This window comes from Pogona vitticeps, chromosome 6 (genome assembly GCF_051106095.1).
Source record: "Pogona vitticeps strain Pit_001003342236 chromosome 6, PviZW2.1, whole genome shotgun sequence".
Classification (NCBI taxonomy): domain Eukaryota; kingdom Metazoa; phylum Chordata; class Lepidosauria; order Squamata; family Agamidae; genus Pogona; species Pogona vitticeps.
In genome coordinates this window covers 3,228,211-3,246,957 of record NC_135788.1, presented here as the reverse complement: position 1 = coordinate 3,246,957, position 18,747 = coordinate 3,228,211, and the positions used below count along the sequence as shown (strand labels likewise).

At 49.1% G+C, this 18,747-nt stretch overlaps 2 protein-coding genes across 2 annotated transcripts in view; both read left to right on the top strand.

Annotated features, from left to right (window-relative positions):
• The window catches only part of LOC144583756 (uncharacterized), a 380,160-nt gene that overhangs the window by 22,591 nt on the left and 338,822 nt on the right, over positions 1-18,747 (top strand). The gene's annotated exons all lie outside the window — the stretch shown is intronic.
• WNT9A (Wnt family member 9A) overlaps positions 1-18,747 on the top strand; it is a 54,957-nt gene that overhangs the window by 24,672 nt on the left and 11,538 nt on the right. The window contains exons 2-3 of the mRNA XM_020804930.3: positions 12,223-12,482; positions 14,769-15,031. Coding sequence (XP_020660589.2) covers positions 12,223-12,482; positions 14,769-15,031 — 523 coding nt within the window. The remainder of the gene's footprint in view (positions 1-12,222; positions 12,483-14,768; positions 15,032-18,747) is intronic.

Here is an 18,747-nt window from a genome sequence, read left to right as displayed (position 1 = left end):
AAATAATAAATAAATCATAGTAACCATTTTTAGTAGGTGCCTTTTAAATTAACATATTATCTCCAAGGTCCGGGAATGGGTATCCTCCACCGTCGACCTTTCTTCCCATATTTAGGCTGTGCAATTTAGAGGCCAAATCTGGGTTATAACCTTTCTTGCTGGCGCAAGCTGTGGAAGCAGGGCTTCTGTTACACCTTTGCTAGATGAGTCCTGGGAGTGAATTTGGAAAAAAAAAAGGGTTCCATTCGCTCATCCTATCTCCTGCTGTTTTGGCAACTCAGTCTGCAAGGTGGACGTCTTTCAAACTTTAAAAATAGCCCCGGGGGCTCTGAATGCAGAGAACTTTGTTAGACATGCGAAGAGCAACCAGAATAATCTTATTTCAGAGATCTGCAGCTGATTATAATACTATATTTTATAAAATTCTGTGGTATTGTTCCTGATGGCTGTGGGAACCACTGAGTCGCAATGACCAGATAGACGGAGTATAAGCAGAATAAATAAATAAAATAAATAAATTGCATTTCATCCACATGTGAGTTATTTCTAGTGCAAGGTTTCAGTATTTTGTTCATTCTCTCCCCCCCCCCCCAATTCTTTATCTTCACCTCTGACATCCCTGGGAATTGCAATGTAAATTATCTCGACATTTCTTTGTTCCATTACTTTTATATCTGGTGTGTAATTTTTTTGAGCAGGAGATTTAGCAGTGGGAGTCAGAGTTTTGACAGAGGTGGGAAGGGTCTCACCTTGAGAACAACACATTGGTGTATAACATGATAATTTTGGTATTAAACGGGAGGACAAGTCAGCTGAAACATCTAAGAAATAACGTTTTCACAGTAGCATTTTAACCTTATTTTCAAAATCTTAAAGCTAGATGTATTCCCCTAGTTTAATGTGAAGATGGCTGTTGTAGCATTAAGAGGTTAAATCAAATACAGTGGTGCCCCACAAGACGGGCGCTCCGTTTAACGATGAAACCACTTGATGTCGATGTTTCTGCGATTGCAAAACGATGTTCCCTATGGGGGAATTTTGCTTTGCAATGATCAGTTCCCTGCTTTGGGAACCGATTCTCGCAGAGTGATGATTTTTGAACAGCTGATTGGCGGTTTCAAAATGGCCGCCGGGTAAACAAAATGGCCGCCCCGCTGTTTTCTGGGATGGATTCCTCGCTGCACAAGCAGCAAAAATGGCTGCACTATGGAGGATCTTCTCTGGACGGTGAGTTTCCAGCCTATAGGAACGCATTAACCAGGTTTTAATGCATTTCTATGGGCTTTTTAAAATCGCTTTACGACGTTTTCGTTCTACAGCGATTTCGCTGGAAGGAATTAACGTAATGCGAGGCACCACTGTATATTGTTTACATTTGCTGGGGGAAGTTTGATTTTTAGGTCTATCCCACCTCTTGTGATGCTGGTGTGGGATGTTATGACGAACACTCATCTCTGGGTAGAGTAAAGGTTCAAGAGAGTAGACCTTTGGTCTAGATGGGCAGGATAGAAACCCAATAAATAAATAAATATAAAACAATGGAACTTGGAAGACATCAGTTTGTATCATGAAGTTCACTGGCTTTCTTGGACGAGTCAGAATTTCCTCCAGAATTTACTCATTACGTCGGTAGGCTCCCCACACTTCTTAATGTCATTGGGCTCGATCCACAATGCAGTTGTGTGCTGTTATTCTATTTTGGTTTCTGTGGACTTGATCGGTTTTTACCTGGCTGGAATCTTAATAATTAAAAGAAATGGGGCCACCACCCAGGAGTGGGGCCAAGCCATGGAGAATGAATAAGCTTTTTTTGCTGTTGTACAATTTCTCTCTTTACGTGAACCCTGTTTTGGCCACTTGTATGTGGGTCAGTCTAATTCAGGAGAGTAATTTTGCTTAAGTCGATTGCCCGTGGGTCTATTTTTAGGGGGCCGGAAAGCCTTTCATGATATCTTAAGGATCACTTTACATAACTAGATTGCTCTTAATCATTGCAGGCTTGATCACAGCCTAAGCGGATTGAAGAACGTTGCTATGTTTTTAATTCGGGTTTTCCTCTTAATTCTGAAAGGTGATGCAACAGCGCCTGCTTAGTTTCGTAACCAAACATTCTAGTGCGCGGAACCCACACTTCTTTCCTTCTGTATGTGTTATGGATTCTCCCAAGAATACTTTTCTACCAAACAGTATACAGTGGTGCTTCGCTAGAGAGTTGCCCTGCATGACAGTTTTTTCGCTAGACATTGGCTTTTTGCAATCGCTATAGTGATTCGCAAAACAGTGATTCCTATGGGGGAATTTCGCCGGACAATGTTTGGTCCCTGCTACGCAAACCGATTTTTGCTGGACGACGATTTTGACAGCTCCCTCCGCGCTCGCAAAACAGGTGTTTTCGGGACCTAAGCTTCACAAGACAGCAATTTAAACAGCTGATTGGCGGTTCGCTAAGCGGCTTTCCTATGGCCGATCTTCGCTAGACAACGACGATTCTTCCCATTAAACAGGTTTCAATGCATTCCAGTGGGGAAAATGCTTTTCGCTAGACAATGATTTCGCTAAACAGCGATTTCAGTGGAACGGATTATCATCGTCTAGCGAGACACCACTGTAGACTATATTATTATTGCTATTATTCATATTTCAGCTTTTATACTGAGAAACGGGTAGATAGATCTGGATGAATATTGACCAACGTTCTATTACACATTTCCATCACCCTAAAAAACAAACAAACCAGATAAAGGGTATGGTAAACCACTTCTGAGTATTCTGTACCCCAAAAGCCCTAGAAAGGGTTGCTGTTAGTCAGAATTGACTGGATGACAACTCATTAAATCTGGCTGTGCAGCTCAGTGAGTTAGATATCTGGCTGCAGAGCCAGAGGTTGGGAATTTCATTTTTTCCCCTGCAGAAGAACCAGCCTGTGTAGCCTTGGGCAAGCTGCGGGGGTCCCAGAGCAGTTCTAGAAGAAGGGAATGGTAAATATTCCCATGGTAAGTATTCTGAATACTCTATACCTAGAAAACCTTGGAAAAGATTGCCGTTAAGCCCAAATGAACTTAACAACACATGATTATAGCTGAGTGGTTTAAGATTCTGGCTGGGAGTTTGATCCCCCAACTGTGCCTCCTGCAAGGAGAGCCAGCCTGGGTGGCCTTGGGCAAGCAGTCCCAAAACAGCAGTCCCAAAACAGTTCTAGAAGAAGGGAATGGCCATTTGTGTTGCATGCGGATGGGAGGGGGCAGCGATTGGAAATGGGCCTGCTGACTTCTTAGTTTCTGGCAATTTCCCAAGGAAATGTATGCCACCGGCATGATGCCCACGGGCATTACCTGTAGGATTCCGGTTACCGAACAGCCTAATGTTGTTAGATCTCCTTGTCCTGCATGGCTCAGAAACTAGTTTTGGTGAAATGGTCGGCTGCCGGGGTTTAGAACCAAAGTTGGAAACTCCGTTTCTGGATTGCAGCTCCCAGAATCCTCCCTCACAGGAAGGATGGCGACTGGGAATTGTAGTCTGGGAAGTCTCGCTTCTTAAAGCTATGCACAAACCAAGCACCCCTCCGTCTGGAGAAGAGCATGCCAGAGAGGGGCAGCCGTTCTGCCTGCGGACTGTCGGACCGCCTGTCCGTAATGGAGCTGTTTAAATTTAGGAGGTGAGAGCGAACAAAAGGCCGCCGGAGGTGTTACGGACTGATTACAAAAGTCAGCTGTGCATTCTCTGGTGTGGGGCAGGAGCGCGAGAAGATGGATGGGCACACGTGGCTGGCCCTGCCGTGACTCGGTTGCTAGAGAGATGCCTGTTTGGGCTTTGTATGGATTCTCCTGGTGAATCCACCGGAAGGTGCTCAGTCCTCGTTTTACGCTGGGGCAAACCTAGCCAGCGCCGCTGCCAGTTTCCGGTGCAACCAGCGCCTTGCAGGGAGTGGTGGGCCCCTCGTGTCTTGCCAGGAGGCTCATGGGTGTGCAGGTCATCTGGAAAGTGTCCCAAAGAAGTGTCCCCTTTTCAAGACGCTGCGGGGTCTGGAAACCCAGCCCTGTGTGCAGACTGTTCAGGGAATGGCTTGGCTGAGCCTGGAGAAGAGATGACCGAGAAGTGATCTCCGACTATCCGAAAGGCTGCCACAGGGAAGATGTGGAGACGGCTGTTTTTTTCTGCTGCTCCAGAGGATTACGTTTGATCCGGTGGATTCAAATCACACCTCTCCCCTGAATGGCATGGATCTGAGCAGCACGGTTTGGGTTGTACACGGTTTTAAAAATGAATAAACATTTCAGTCAATAGATAAATACTGTGTATACTCGAGTATAAGCCTAGTTTTTCAGCACATTTTTTTTTTGCTGAAAAAGCGCACCCCCTCGGCTTATACTTTAGTCAGTGTCAAAATTACATGTTCTTCCCTGCAGGGTGGGTGTTCTCCGGACTCCCCCGCTCATCTACGGGCACTTGCAGCCTCTGTGGGTTGTCCGATGACCCGGGTTAAGTACACTGCATTTCCGCTTCCAGGACACTCCCATCCTCATCCTTCTGCATATTCTATATACCCACCTTCCTCCTCAATCCTCCGTCTCCCTCCATCTTCTTATGCAGCAGTGGATAAGCGCAGCATCCGGTATAAGTCCTCCCTCCGCAGGCAGTGAAGTTTGTCTTGCAACTCAGAAGGGGCAGTATCTTCAAAAACATTTAACCTACTGATGCCTCAATTAATGTAATTTTATTGGTATCTATTTTTATTTTTGAAATTTACCAGTAGCTGCTGCATTTTCCACCTTCAGCTTATACTCGAGTCAATAAGTTTTCCCAGGTATTTGTGGTAAAATTGGGTGCCTCGGCTTATATTCAGGTCGGCTTATACTCAAATATATATGGTAAATAAATATTCAATAGTCCCCAGGAAAGTGGCCTGAGAAAGGTGGTTCTTGGACTTATCTGGTGATCCTGTGGTTGGCAATGCCGCCATTTCTGGTTTGATGGTGGCAGCCCGGCCGGCCCCTTGTCTGTTTATGCTTTGTAGTTATGTTTTGGGGAGCATAAGAGTCGTACATAGATTTTGAACGACACGTGTCCTGCACCGCTAGCCCCAGTGTTACTGAAAGGAGAAGTGTACCAAAAAAAGCAGATCCTGACCCAATATTAGGATAAATTGCCTGATAAGAGTGGTATGATTTATCTTGGAAGATTGGTCTCTTTCACTGGAGGTTCTTAAACAGATGTTAGACGGCTGGATCTGTCAGAGATGCTTCAGATTTTGCCTGATGCATGCCTAGGGGTGGGGGTTCCCTGCGGTACCTTCCGTTCTACAGCTATTTCTGTGATTTTAGGAACCCCGTTTCAGAACCAGAACGTGCCCCTATTCACACAGAAGATCACGATGCACCTTAAATGTTTGAGTGGCGACTTCCCATATTCTCCCGGGGTTGTTGAAGTGGGCATGTGCGGTTGTGTTCTCCGTTGCCTGGCCCTCCCCTTGCTTTGTGAAAGACCTTGGTTTCCAGCCTCCCCAGAAATGCCAAGTGTCGAGCTGGCAACACATTCCTGATTTAATCAATTACTGTATAACCCAGAGTTGCAAATGGGCTGTTTGGGCACCGTGTCTTTTTTTCTTTCAAGAATGCTAAATCTTCTGTGCCTTTGGAGCGAGAGACTTGACAGGCTTCCTTTTGCCTATTTGATCCTCCTTTGGTGTGAAATGGTCATGAATTATCTCCTTGATCAGATGAGAAGGTTAAAATGAAAAAGGAAGAATGCACATTTAAAAGTCTTGTACTTCTTAAGGACCTTAATGAGGTATGTGGAGGCTTTCTACCCCATTGAGTCATCCCGGCAGGGAGGAAAGATCAAAGAGAAGCAGGTGCAGAAACGACATAACCATACTGGATGGAGGAAACCCAGTAAAAATACATTAAAAGCAAAGAGAGAGAGAGAGAGAGAGAGAGAGAAATGAGAGTCGTCTGGGCTGGATTGCCAGCTTCGATCCTGATGTCCCCCTGTATTCTTGTAGCGTTACGTCACTATATGTGAACCGATCTTGCTGTTGACCCAATCAAAACGACGGTCGCTTAAAACCAAAGGAAAATCAGTGGTGCTTTCATGGAACTTGGAAAACGTAACAAATTAGTCCCCGTTACAAGTCCAAGACTTCAGAAAGTAGTTAAATCCCATTATAGTTGCACTTTGCAAAAAGGAATTCTTCACTTCCCTGTTTCTCAAAAGTAGTTAAGTGTTCACTTTTAGATACTTTGAAAAAAAATGCATGCTCCAGGCTTTCCACTTCGAAAAACACTCCCTCTCCTTATCTGCCTTGATGTTGCCATGCCACCCATCATGGTGACCAGCACAATCTGGCACTTGAGTTGTATATATTCCTCCTCCAGTATTTAGTGTGACTTTCCTTGTAACTTTGAAGGATCGTATCGCCCCATATGAGCCTTCTTCGCTTTTAAGATCTTCTGGAGAGGCCCTTCTCTTGATTCCACCACCTTCCCAAGCTTCTTTGGTGAGGACACGAGGCAGGGCCTTCTCGGCGGTGGCTCCCAGGATTTGGAAGGCACAGCCCCGAGAGGCCAGGTGGGGCCCCCTCCCTCTTGTCCTTCCATCATCAGGCAAAGACCTTCCTCTTTAACTAGGCTTTGAAGCAGTAAATTATTTCAGGAATGTTGTTTAACTTTAAAAAATTTTAAAAAAATTATACTTGATTGTTTAGTTCTTAATGCATGTTTGAATATTTTTAAAATGTAGTACTTAGATAAGGTTTAAAAAAAACATGCTGATCACCCTAATCACCCAATCCCCCGAAAAGGACAAAAGCTGATCCCACAGCTATAAATACTCAACTATCCCACGAACTGCACCAGAGCACAGACAGAGTTCTGACTCCTGTCCTTTGAAGATGCCAGTGAAACGTTAGGAAGAACAACCTTCGGAACACGGCCAAAGAGCCCAGAAAACTCACAACTACCATCGGATCCCAGCCATGAAAGCCTTCGAGAATACAGTGTTTTAAAGTTTCTTCTTTTCTCTCTTGCGAGAAGGTCCCCTGTGAGCAGAAAAGGGGTGTATAAATAATTGCATAAAAATAAAACAAACATTGAAACTAGCTAAGAAGGTCGAGTGAAGGGAGTGAAGCTGCCCCTTGTTAACAGTCGCGATGGAGCAAAACAACGATTAAAAAAGGAGAGTGAATTAGAACCGGCGAGTTACATGTAATCATTTACTTTCTAAACTTTGGGAATTACAGTATGTGTGCTATAAAGAATCTGGAGGGAGGGCCGTGGACTGCGTGATGTTGCTGTCGGATGGAAATAACTCTTGGCAACGGGTGCCAAAAGGTTAAAAGAAAAAGGGGCCACCTGAGTTGAAATGCAGAATCTCTCCCCCTGGTGTTCTCTGATTCCCACACATTCCAGTGATGCCACAGTCATGCTGAAGCCAAGAGAAAACGCCTTCTTTCTTTCCTTCCTCCCTTCGTTGTGTTCAGCCTCCAGAGAATCAGAAAGGCTTGGTGCATGCCCGTTGCTGCTACTACATGAAATGCCCTAAAAGCAAGGTAAACCTGGAGGTGCAAATGCCATAGCCAGTTCTCTCCCCCGAGCATCCAGAGTGCACGCTGCCAGATTGATCAGCGCGGGCAAATGAAGAGCAGGCATTTTGCAAAGGGAATGGCTCTTGATTGCCTGTTTGGGACTGATAATGATTGTGTGCTGTCAAGGCAATTTTGATTTATGGCAAGCCTTTCCAGGGTTTTGTAGATAGTTCTCAGACGTGGCTTCCCATTCCCTCGGAGGGCATCCTGGGCTTGCCCCCTGGTCTTCTGGAGGCACGGTGGGGGATTGAAGTTCTAACCTGCCTGCAGCGAGGTCCCGAACTCGCTGAACTACTCACTCATCGCCAAATCACTCGTGAACACCTTGCGCTAAAAGAGGGACCGCTTGCAACCCAATGCTGCTTTTAGGAATTTCTCTCCTGGCTACCGCTCTGATTATGGTTACCGTTTAGAGGAGTCAGGGAAGTGACAGGAGGTGGATGATGGATGTCCTTAAGACTGCTAGCAGGCGCATCCTTCAGAACCCGCATGACACAGGTTCTGAAAGATGTGCTTCATACGTTGCTGGCGTCCTTTTGAGCGCGGCATAAGGTTGTAAGTGGAGGAGACGTGCATTGTGCATGACATGGCTCTCGTTCAGAAGTTGGAAGCATAAAGAGATTGGACTTCACTGCCCCCAACCCCGTTGGTGTCTGTATTCGGAGGGGGATTCTGGGCATTGTAGTCCCGAAAGGGCGGGGTGTTCCTTGTTGGTGGGCATGGTGGGTGAGTGGGTAGTAAAGAGAAGAAATAGACCTGACATAAAAGCACCGTTTCAACCACTTTTTTTTTCCCATCTGACCTTCTGGTGCATTTTGGAAATGTGCTAGATATATTTTTAAATGTTGAATCTTTGGGGAGAGTCCTCCAGAGAAGGAAGATGGAGGACGAGGATGCAGTGCGCCATCGTGACTGTCAATGGTATTTGGCGCATCCTTGGAAGGGATGTGCTTTAGGGGGAACAGCCCTTCGTTCAGGGCAAAAGAGGAGTGGAATCCTGTATCCGGTTTCCGTCCCCACCCCTCAGTCCACCTCACCATCTTTATCCCCACAAGACCGGCCATGAAACAAAGGAAACTAATTTTTTGCAAACTGTGTGAAATGGGGGAAAAAAAGCTGCTCTGGCTGTAATGATCAGATGTTTTCAGTAGTTAAGGAATTCCCTTTGCCAATGATGAGGCATCTACAATGTATAGGTATGTCCGGTTGGTTTGTTTTTTTTTAATGAAACATTTCAAGACTTTGAATCTTCCAAGAATTTTTTGTTGTTGCAGCACGTAACTAAAGAGAGTCTCTACACAGTGAGAGCTTTGCTCTGCTCAGTTAAACAGACCTCCATGGCTATAGAATGGCAGTTCGCCAAGCTAGGAAAAATAAAAATTGGAACCTAGGGGTAGTCTACCGCAGCGTACAATATGCTGAAATGCATAGCGTGGTGTCGACCGTCCCTTTTGTATGTGCCTGTGGGCTGCTTAAGGCATGAAGTGGAGAGATTAGCTTGGTCTTGATCTGAAGTGCTTGGTCTTTACGAAAGTTGGCATCTGAACCTCTGGCCAGTTTCCCTCTTCGAGGTGGAGGTGAGTGAGCGATCGATTGAGTGCGGGTTTCAGGGGATACCGTCATACTTGGCCGAGGAGAGGCGGTGCCAAGCCTGGCAAGCGGAGCCCCACTGGAAGCTTCAGTGCTCAGTGGGTCTCTGGCACAGCGACCTCGCACGACCCCCCCTCCCTATCCCCGCTTTAAATGGCATAAAAGGGGGGTTTAAGGGATTACCTGAGTGCCATGCGGAGGCTGCTCCCGGCTAGTGTCTTAAGCCATGGGCACGCAGCTGGCCTTAAATGCCTGCCCTTGTTTCCGAAAGGGGAAACGTACCTTAGCCGTGAAATACAGCATTCTCTTCCAAAGCTTTACGGGCTTATCTGTGACATGCCAGAGCCTTCGCTCATAACGGAGCAACTTCCTCGGCGGGGAACAGAGGAATCGGTAGCTCCTGTTTTCGTTCTTTGCGGTGGCTTGTTTTGCAGGCTACAAAAATGATATTGTTTTGGTTTTGGACTACAGATCCCATCGTCCCCCGAGCAGAATGCCAAGGAGACCAAACGTGACCGCTTTGGAAGAGAAGGACCTGGCTGGTGGGGTGGAGGTGTAGCCCTGGAGGCTTCCCATCCCCATGGGGGGGGGGAGAAGTTATGGACTATAATTCCCCAAATCCTCAGCCAGCCTGACCCTAGTGTCTGGGGGATTCTGGGAGTTGTGGTGCCTAACAAATATCTTTCCCCGGCCCATTGGAGTGCAGCAAATTCCTCTTCCCTTCTGGCTGCAAAGAGCTTGTTCTGATAGCTGTCAGGGCAGGAAGACTTCCTCTAAGATGGTGGCTCCCAACCTTGGAGGTTCTTGAACTACCACTCCCAGAAGCCTTCGCCCCTTGCTGCGCTGGTCAGGAATTCCGGGAGCGGTAGTCCCAAGAACATTCTGGGGACCCAAGGCTGGGAAAAATGGCCGATGATCATAAAACGTAATTGCAAAAAATGGGATGCGTTGCAAATTCTTTCTTAAGCAGCTGTCTTTCCCAGCGAACAGAAATGGTGTTCTGGAAAGCCAAACAAAGCCAGGCGTTTTGCACAATGGATGTCAGTCCGCTCTCTCTTGGCACCTTCTTCTCCCCTGGTTCCTCCTAGCACCGGAGAAGGCGTCCGTGCTCCCGTATCAGACCCTGTGCCGGCTTTTCTCTCTGGCCTCCTCCGTCCCAGCGGCTAGCTGGCGGAAAGCCCGGGCTCAGGTAAAGATGGCTAACTAGCCTGCAAAGAAGGGGGGGGGGACCTCCCAAAAATATGGTCACCCTTCCAACAGATGTTCCTGCGAACGCTCCGGGAAGCGGTGCCAGCCAGGACTCCACACAGGGTGTCGTCACGCACAACGCTGGGAACAGTCTCTTGGCTGCTCCTCCTTGCACGTTTGAGTGCCTGTGGGCTTGTGCGTGAGAGAAAGAACAGACCTCTGTTTTGAAAGAGAGAGACAGAGAGAGAGAGAGTGGGAGGGGGGAAAAACTTAGCGAGAAGAATTTTGAAGAAACATCGCCTGCCATCACGTTGGCATGCTTTCTTGGAAGGATGTTGTCTTGCCAAGGACGGCTGATCCGCGACAGGCATTGTAAATGGGAGTCATAGCGGATGTTAAGGCTCTTCCGGAGGCAGATGGCTAGAGATGGGCACGAACCGGTTCGCCCCGGTTCGTCCCAGTTCATAAAGACAGCAGCAGAGGGTGCTGTGGCTCCCCGCCTCTGGCTTAAGTCGGCCCCTCCCCAGGCCCCGGCTGGCTCGCTTTGCCCACCTCCTCGGCGGATCTCCCAGTCACCGGCAAGAGCCCGGACTTGCCTGCCCCGCCCTTTTGTTCGGATTGGGAGATCAGCCGAGAGGGCGGGGCAAAGAAGCCGGAGCTCTTGCCAGGACTGGAAGATCTGTTGTGGAGGGGCGGGAAGCTGGCACGTGAATAACGGATTGAGCCAGGGGAGCCTTTACGAACTGGGACGAACCGATTCGCGCTCATCTCTACGGAGGGCCCTTGAATTGAAGACATCCCTAAAATATTGATTATCTTGCATTTACCCCAAGTCAGGGACCCTCAAGGGGGCATTTTCCCTTTTTTTAAAGAGCAGGTAGTGGCTAAAAATACATTGAGTTATAATACTGAATACGTGCAATCGTAGTAAAACAACTGCTGAACAAGTACTTTAAAGGGATTTCAAGGTGTTTTTTGCCGATAAAAATGAAGTTCAGACCCTCCCCCCTGTAAAAACGTCTCTTCCAAAGTGGGCAGTTCCGTTTCTAGAAACCTCCCTGAAAAGAAAGGTCTTTGCTTGCAGGTGGAAGGACAGGAGGAAGGAGGCCAGGCTGGCCTCCAGTGGGAGGGAGTTCCAGAGTCTAAAGGAGCAGCCACCGAGAAGGCCCTCTCCTCTGTCTGCACCAAGCATGTTTCGGAGGGTGGTGGGAGTGAGGGAGAAGACCTTGAAGATCTGAGGTCCCAAGGATGCTCTTAGGGGGGAGATCGCCTGCTTATATATTTTTGTGCCGTTTCCACCAATGCAACCCTGAAACTATGAACGTCTGCTGTTGCTGTGATGTGCCGTCCAGTTGCCTCCGAGTTGTGGTGCCTCTATGATTGAACCTTCTCCAGAATACCTCATCCTCAGCTGCCCTGCTCAGCTCTTGTAGACTCAATCCTGTGGCTTTCTTTAGGGACTGGATCCATCTCATATTTGGGTCTTCCTCTTTTCCTGCTGCCTTCCTCTTTTCCCAGCCTTATTGTCTTTCCCAGAGAACCCTTTGCCTTCTCATGGTGTGCCCAAAGGAGGACAGCCTCAGTTCCAACAGTTTGGCCTCCAGAGAGGGTTCAGGCTTGAGCTAGTCAAGGACCCACTTGTGTGTCTTTCTGGCAGTCCTAGGTATCCCTAAAGCTCTCCACCAGCAACATATTTCAAATTATCAATTTTTTCCCCCGGTTAGCTTTCTTAATTGCTCTTTGAGCCCATCCTGCCATCTCAACAGGGGTTGCCTTGTCTGGCCCACCATTCCTGTCTCAGCCGGTGTAGTTCTCCAGATCTGCTCCTTGACCCTCTTCTTCTTCTTCCTCCTCCTCTCCAGGTTGACCGGGAACGAACCCTTGACCATCCTCCCTCTGACTTCAGAAATGGAGGAGGCTGCCGTCAAAGCCCATTATAAAGTCTGCGACCGCCTGAAGCTTGAGAAGAAACAGCGAAGGATGTGCCGGAGGGATCCTGGCGTGGCCGAGACCCTTATGGAGGCCATCAGCATGAGCGCCCTGGAATGTCAGTACCAGTTTCGATTTGAGCGGTGGAACTGCACCTTGGAGGGGCGCTACCGGGCCAGCCTGCTCAAGAGAGGTGAGCCGGGGGAAGGCATGGGGGCTATTAAACTGGGCATGCGGGACCTTGGAGGGTCCATTAACCTCTTAGCAACAGAGTTGGGAAAAGGTGCTTTGTGGAAGCCCCTCCACCACCACTAGCATGGCCACCAAAAGAATCAGATGGCGATCTTGGACAAATTCAGAGGGCCGGACTAGGCAGGGAATCTTTTATTCATCATGGAGGAACGTGCTGGGTTGACCTAGGAGGGTTGACCCTACATCCTTTGTAGGCCAACGTTGGAAGTTTCTCCCCATAACAAGCCAAGGAACGCTACCTTTGGGGTTAAAGTTGAAGCTTATAGGGCTGGATTGGACTCTGAGGGTTCTGAGACGTTCCTTGTTTCCAACTGGGAGCCAATAGATGTGTGGAATCGAAAAGAGTTCGGACGGATAGCTCAGGTGCTGCTGGATAGTTCAGGGGTTGAGACATCTGACTGCGAAGCCGGAGGTTGGGAGTTCGATCCTCCACTGGGCCGCCTTGACAGCGGCTGGACTCAGTGATCCAGAGGTCCCATTCCAGCTCTGCTAGATCAGAGTTTCTTCTTTATGGTCTCTGTGCGTGTCAGAACTTTCTAGAGCTTCTGCTTGGTATCAGGAACCTCTCCTCCGTGCCTTTCAAACACCACGAGGACCTCAGAGGTGGGACGTAATCTTGAGAGTGCTCCTCCTACTCACCCAATTCTGGGATATCCAGTTGGGCAGGGCTCCTACTCAGGCCTTGCAGAACCCAGTTTTTGTTTATAGATTCATGTCCACAGTGAGCCAGCCAAGAGTGGAAAAAGAGAAATCGCCTGAACCAATGTTTTGAGGAACTGTGAGAGATCCTGATATGAGAGCAGGGTCAGCACAGAAAAAAAAAACCAGGGTTCTGCAGAGAAATGCAGATCATTGGCCTGGTTCCGCACCACTGGATCCCGATCTTGGGTCCCCAGATGTTCTTGGGCCAGAACTCCCAGAAGCCTTCACCATGAGCTGTGCCGGCCAGGATTTCTGGGAGTTGTAGTCCAAGAACATCTGGGGACCCAAGGTTGGGAATTGCTAATTAATCTCCCAAGCGTGCTTCTCTTTCATGCTCCTGAAGAATCAACTTACTTCCTTTCCTTCTTCCTTTCCTTCTTTCCTTCCCTACCACCCCATTAGTGAAATACATTACTTGGCCGGTTTACAGTCATCTTGAACTCCCCCCCTGGACCGCCCTACCCTGCCCCAATACATATACTGTATATACCCGAGTATAAGCCTAGTTTTTCAGCACAATTTTTTTTTGCTGAAAAAGCACCCCCCCTCGGCTTATACTTGAGTCAGTGTCAAAATTACATGTTCTCCCCCGTAGGGTGGGTCTTCTCCGGACTCTCCTGCTCATCTATGGGCGCCTGCAGCTTCTGTGGGTGGTCCAATGCCCCAGGTTAATTACACTGCATTTCCGCTTCCAGGATACTCCCATCCTTATCCTTCTGCATATTTTATGTACCCACCTTTCACGAATCTCCACTTCGGGACTTGAATCGGAGCTGGGGGGGGGTAGAGAGACTAGAGACAGCTCACCATGTCCTGCAGGCATAAAGGGATGAGAGGGAGATGCACCTCAGGCAGTGAAGTGTGTCTCGCAGCTCAGAAGGGCAGTATCTTCAAAAACATTTAACCTACTGATGCCTCGATTAATGTAATTTTATTGGTATCTACTTTCATTTTTGAAATTTACCAGTAGCTGCTGCTTTTTCCACCCTCGGCTTATACTTGAGTCAATAGGTTTTCCCAGTGTTTTGTGGTAAAATTGGGTGCCTCGGCTTATATTCGGGTCAGCTTATACTCGAGTATATATAGTAAGTAAAAATAAAACTCAAAATGACAGTCAGTCAACACGTCAAGAGGTAGAAAGAGCAGAATAAACTCCAGCGTGGGGCATGTAAATGTGCAGAGTAGCAAAACACACCTCCAGCAGGGTTTCCCCAAAAGGCGTCTCTATAAAGCCATGTTGACAAACGTGGGAGGGCTCCAGGTGCCACGGATTCCAAAGCGTTGGGGCCGCTGCAAAAAAGGACCTGCTTTGGGTTGATGATTACTTGGCCTTCCCTTTGAGTGGCTCACCTGGAGGGTCAGTGGCCCCGGGAGGGACCTCGTGGGGCAGGTGGAGGAAAAAGATGCTCCGGCAACAGGTCATGGGGTCCCGGATTGTGAAGGGCAAGAACCGGTCTATGCGGGCAGCCGAGTTCCCCCCACCCCGTATCTTATGGTCACCTTGCGTTGTCCTTGCGGCCCACAGGATTTAAGGAGACCGCCTTCCTTTATGCCATCTCCTCAGCGGGGCTCACCCACGCCATGGCGAAGGCCTGCAGCGCCGGGCGCATGGAGCGCTGCACCTGCGACGAGGCGCCCGACCTGGAGAACCGCGAGGCCTGGCAGTGGGGCGGCTGCGGCGACAACCTCAAGTACAGCAACAAGTTTGTCAAGGAGTTCTTGGGCAAGAAGTCCAACAAGGACCTGCGCGCCCGGGTGGACTTCCACAACAACCTGGTGGGCATGAAGGTGAGCGTGCCAGGCGGCGGCGGCGGCGGAGGGGGCCGGGGATCCTGCGTGAAGGGGTTGGCTTGAAGCCAAGGAGGAAGAACCCCCCCCCATCCTCTGCCTTGCAATTGGGGGCAAAGGAAAGATAATTTGAGATACGGGGGGAAAAACACACTCATTTTTAAAATTAAAGCTCCTAGAACTTCTTCAGTGCTTGAGCTCTCTGGCTGCAGAAGCCAGAGGTTGGGAGTTCGATTCCCCCCACAGGGCCTCCTTGATTAGGGCTGAACGGGATGATCTGTCGGGTCCCTTCCAGCCCTGCCATTCTGAGATCATGGTGATGATGATCCTTAATGAACTGCTGGATAGCTCAGTGGTTTGGATATTGGGCGGCGGAAGCCAGAGGTTGGGAGTTCGATCCCCCCACACACACACACACTGGACCTCTTTGATAAGGGCTGGACTGGATGATCCTCAGGGTCCCTTCCAGCCTCTGCTGTTCGAAGATGATGATTATGGAAGTGCTGGATCGTTCAGTGGGTTTAGGTTGGGAGTTTGATTTCCCCACTGGGCTCCCTTGACAGGTGGCTGGGTTTGATGATTCTCAGCATCCTTTCCAGCTAGGATGATGATGAGGAGATAGATGGTGATGACAAGGATGAGGTAGTAGGACTGCTGTCCATGCTGGTTGGTGACACTCTGAGATTTGTCATCGGGGGGCGGGGGAATCCCGGTTCAGAGTTTTCCCCTTCTTATGAAAGGACCCAGATGAGAGGGGAAAGAGAAAGGGGGGGGGAGGAGAACAAAATTGTGCTTTTTATATACCCCCTCCCCATAGTGCTTAAACCACTCTACGGGGGGGTTTACAATTAATTATGGAGGCTACACATAAGCAGTGCAACAGGGGGTGGCACGGGGAAAAGATAGAAACGATGGGACTGCCAAGATTTTATTAGGGATGAAGTTAAGCCTTATTGGTCAGTGCAGAATAAAAGACAGGGCAATCCTTGCTCCCTCGGGCTTGTGATCTGGAAAGACAGAACACAAAAGGAAAGGGAGTGAGGAGGGAAGAGGAGAACAAGCACAGAAATGTTAATGTGCTCTTACTTCGGTTAGGAGGGCCGTTAAGGAAGAGCAGAAGCTGGCGGCCCTGGTTTCCCGGTGGAGCTTTCCTGCTCTGCTTCTCTTGGGGCTGGGCGGAGGCAGATGGGAATTGTAGTCCGACCTGTCCCCGTTGAAGGCGGTGGCTGCAGGGCAGTGTCTTTTTCTCTCCCAGCGTCGGCTCGGGTGTGGAAGGGCCGCAACGAGGAGATGGCTGGAAAAAGCTGGCGGCAGCCACCGGGATTAGGTTTCAGCGAAAACAAAGAGGGCTTGCAATGGGGCGAATGCGGACCGGCCGGGGAGGGGAGCCTTATCAAGATAAGCTGATGCTAATAAGATTTAGGCTGGAGCAGAGAGGCATGCGAAGCCAGCCGGCGGCTTCGCAGGAGTGTCCCCAGGGCAGGGGGGGTCCCCAGACGTTTGGTGGGGGTCCTGGAGGTGAATGGACTTCGGTTCTTCGAGCAGAGTCGACAGCCAGGGTTTCTGGGTTCTGCACCCTGAGTTTCGGGCCAAGGTTTAGGAATCTCTGCTCCAGGAGGTTGGCCTCGGGCTGTGAACATATCGACGCCTGCTTGCCTCTGCCGAGAGGTGGGGAAAAGAAGCCCTCTGTGCATGCACAAGTGCGGTGTTCGTCGGCCGCCGGATCTGCCTGTTCCTGCAGAGCTGAGAAGCCGTCCTGGATGATGCTGGAGGGGAATCACCTCCCTGTCTCTCTTTCACCTGCTAGAAACCCGGGACCGGACATGAGTGGTCTTTTCCTTGTATCTTTCAAACAGCCCCCTGCTGTCCTCTCGGTGGAGAGATGGACGGAGCCAGTGGCTTCACGACAACGCAGGAATCTGAACCCAGATCTCCTCTTTTCTACTTGAGCATAACCCTGTCCCATCATTAAATTTTATTTAGGCATGGACGGAACTGCCAAAGAAGCTGTTTTGCCTTTTGTTTTAGGGGACACACTATCGGGAAGGTGCCTTACACCGCACAAGATGCTTGGTCTGTTTAGCTCAGTATTGACAGCCCTGACTGGCAGCGGTCGCTGTTCAGGTGGTAGACAGAGTTCCTTCTCAGCCCTACCTGGCGAGATTCGCAGCTTAGCTTCTGAAATTGAGTGTGAACAGATTAGTTATCTTGAAACTCTGTTCTTCGTTATCATCATCTTAGAGCTGCAAGGGACCCTTACGGATCATCATCAAGTCCAGCCTGTGGGAATCGAACTCCCAACTCTGCAGCCAGAGACCTCAACCATAGAGCTATCCAGTCTTATCCCAGGCCATGCGGAGAGGTCATCTCTTCCACGTCCCTGTGGCTACCGTCTTGGAGTGGCCCAGTTTGGCCCATCAGTCTCTTAGCCCACTTACGTGGCGGACTGGCAGCGCCCTGTGGTCCCTTGTGTGTTAAGAGTCTCTAGCGCCACCCACAATGCCTAGCGGGGTGGAGTGGGTAGTGCCACACGGACTAGAACTCATGAGGTCTGCGTTCCGATCCCGCTCAGCCTTGGAGACTCCCTGAGAGGTGTGTGGGGTGGCGCTGGTCAAACCGCTCCATAAATATCTCATGGGTCTTGAAAGCCCAAGTAGAGTCAACGTAAGTCCCTGTTGACTCAACGGCCCATAAGCAACAAGCTCTACCCCCAAGAACCCTGGATATTGCCATTTGAGGGTATTGTCAATCCTCAAGGGTGGATGATTAAACCCTGCGCTCCCCAGGTATGCTCCTATAGCCGTCATGCTCAAACCTACATGCCAGGAGGCCATTTCTGAAGATGCATTCTCCAAATGCACGGTGGTCTCTCAGCGGTATGGAATGTTGTTTTTCCATTACACATACATATGCTTCTGATCCTAATGAGTCTCCGGAGGCTCGGTAGACGGGTTTAGACCCCCGGCCCTAGGAGCTGGCAGCCTTGCGCTTTCTGGTTAGGTGGGACCACGTCTTCTCCCTCAGAGCCTTGCTGGAAACATCACGTTTGCTTCCTAGGTGATGGGAGCACCTCGAAGGCCCAAGGTGAACATCTTTCCTGCCCAAATTTAAAAAAAGAAATATATTGAGAGAAGCTCTCCAGTGGCCCTTTCCCCCTCCCTCCTTTCCTCACCCTCTCTGGATCAGCTGTGTAGATTTCATGGCGTTTCATAGCTTGCTAAGTGCTTATGATATGAGCTCAACGCCAGCGACAAGGCTCGCTTGTCTGGCACGAGAGATGAGGTCATTAGCTGGGAGGACGTCTCGATGTTCCTTCTCTCTTCATGTTGGGTGGAAGGCTGTGGAATAGGCAGCCTCTCAATCGCTCTCGCTCTCTCGCTTTTTAAATTACACAAATTGGGTGGAATGGCTCCTGACTTGGAAGACAGGAACCAAGCTCAAAATGATCTTGATAGGCTGGAGCACGGGACTGAAAACCACAGAATGAAATTGAACAGGGCTAAGTGCAAAGTTCTACACCTAGAAAACACACACACACACACACAAAATTGCACAGTGACAAGGTGGGGGATACTTGGCTCAGTAATACTACCAGTGAGAAGGATTTTGGAATTGTTGTAGATCAGAGGCTGAATATGAGCCAACAGTGCCATGTGACTGCAAAAAAGGCCAGTGCAGTTTTAAGTGGGGTTCACAGAAGTATAGTCTCCAAATCC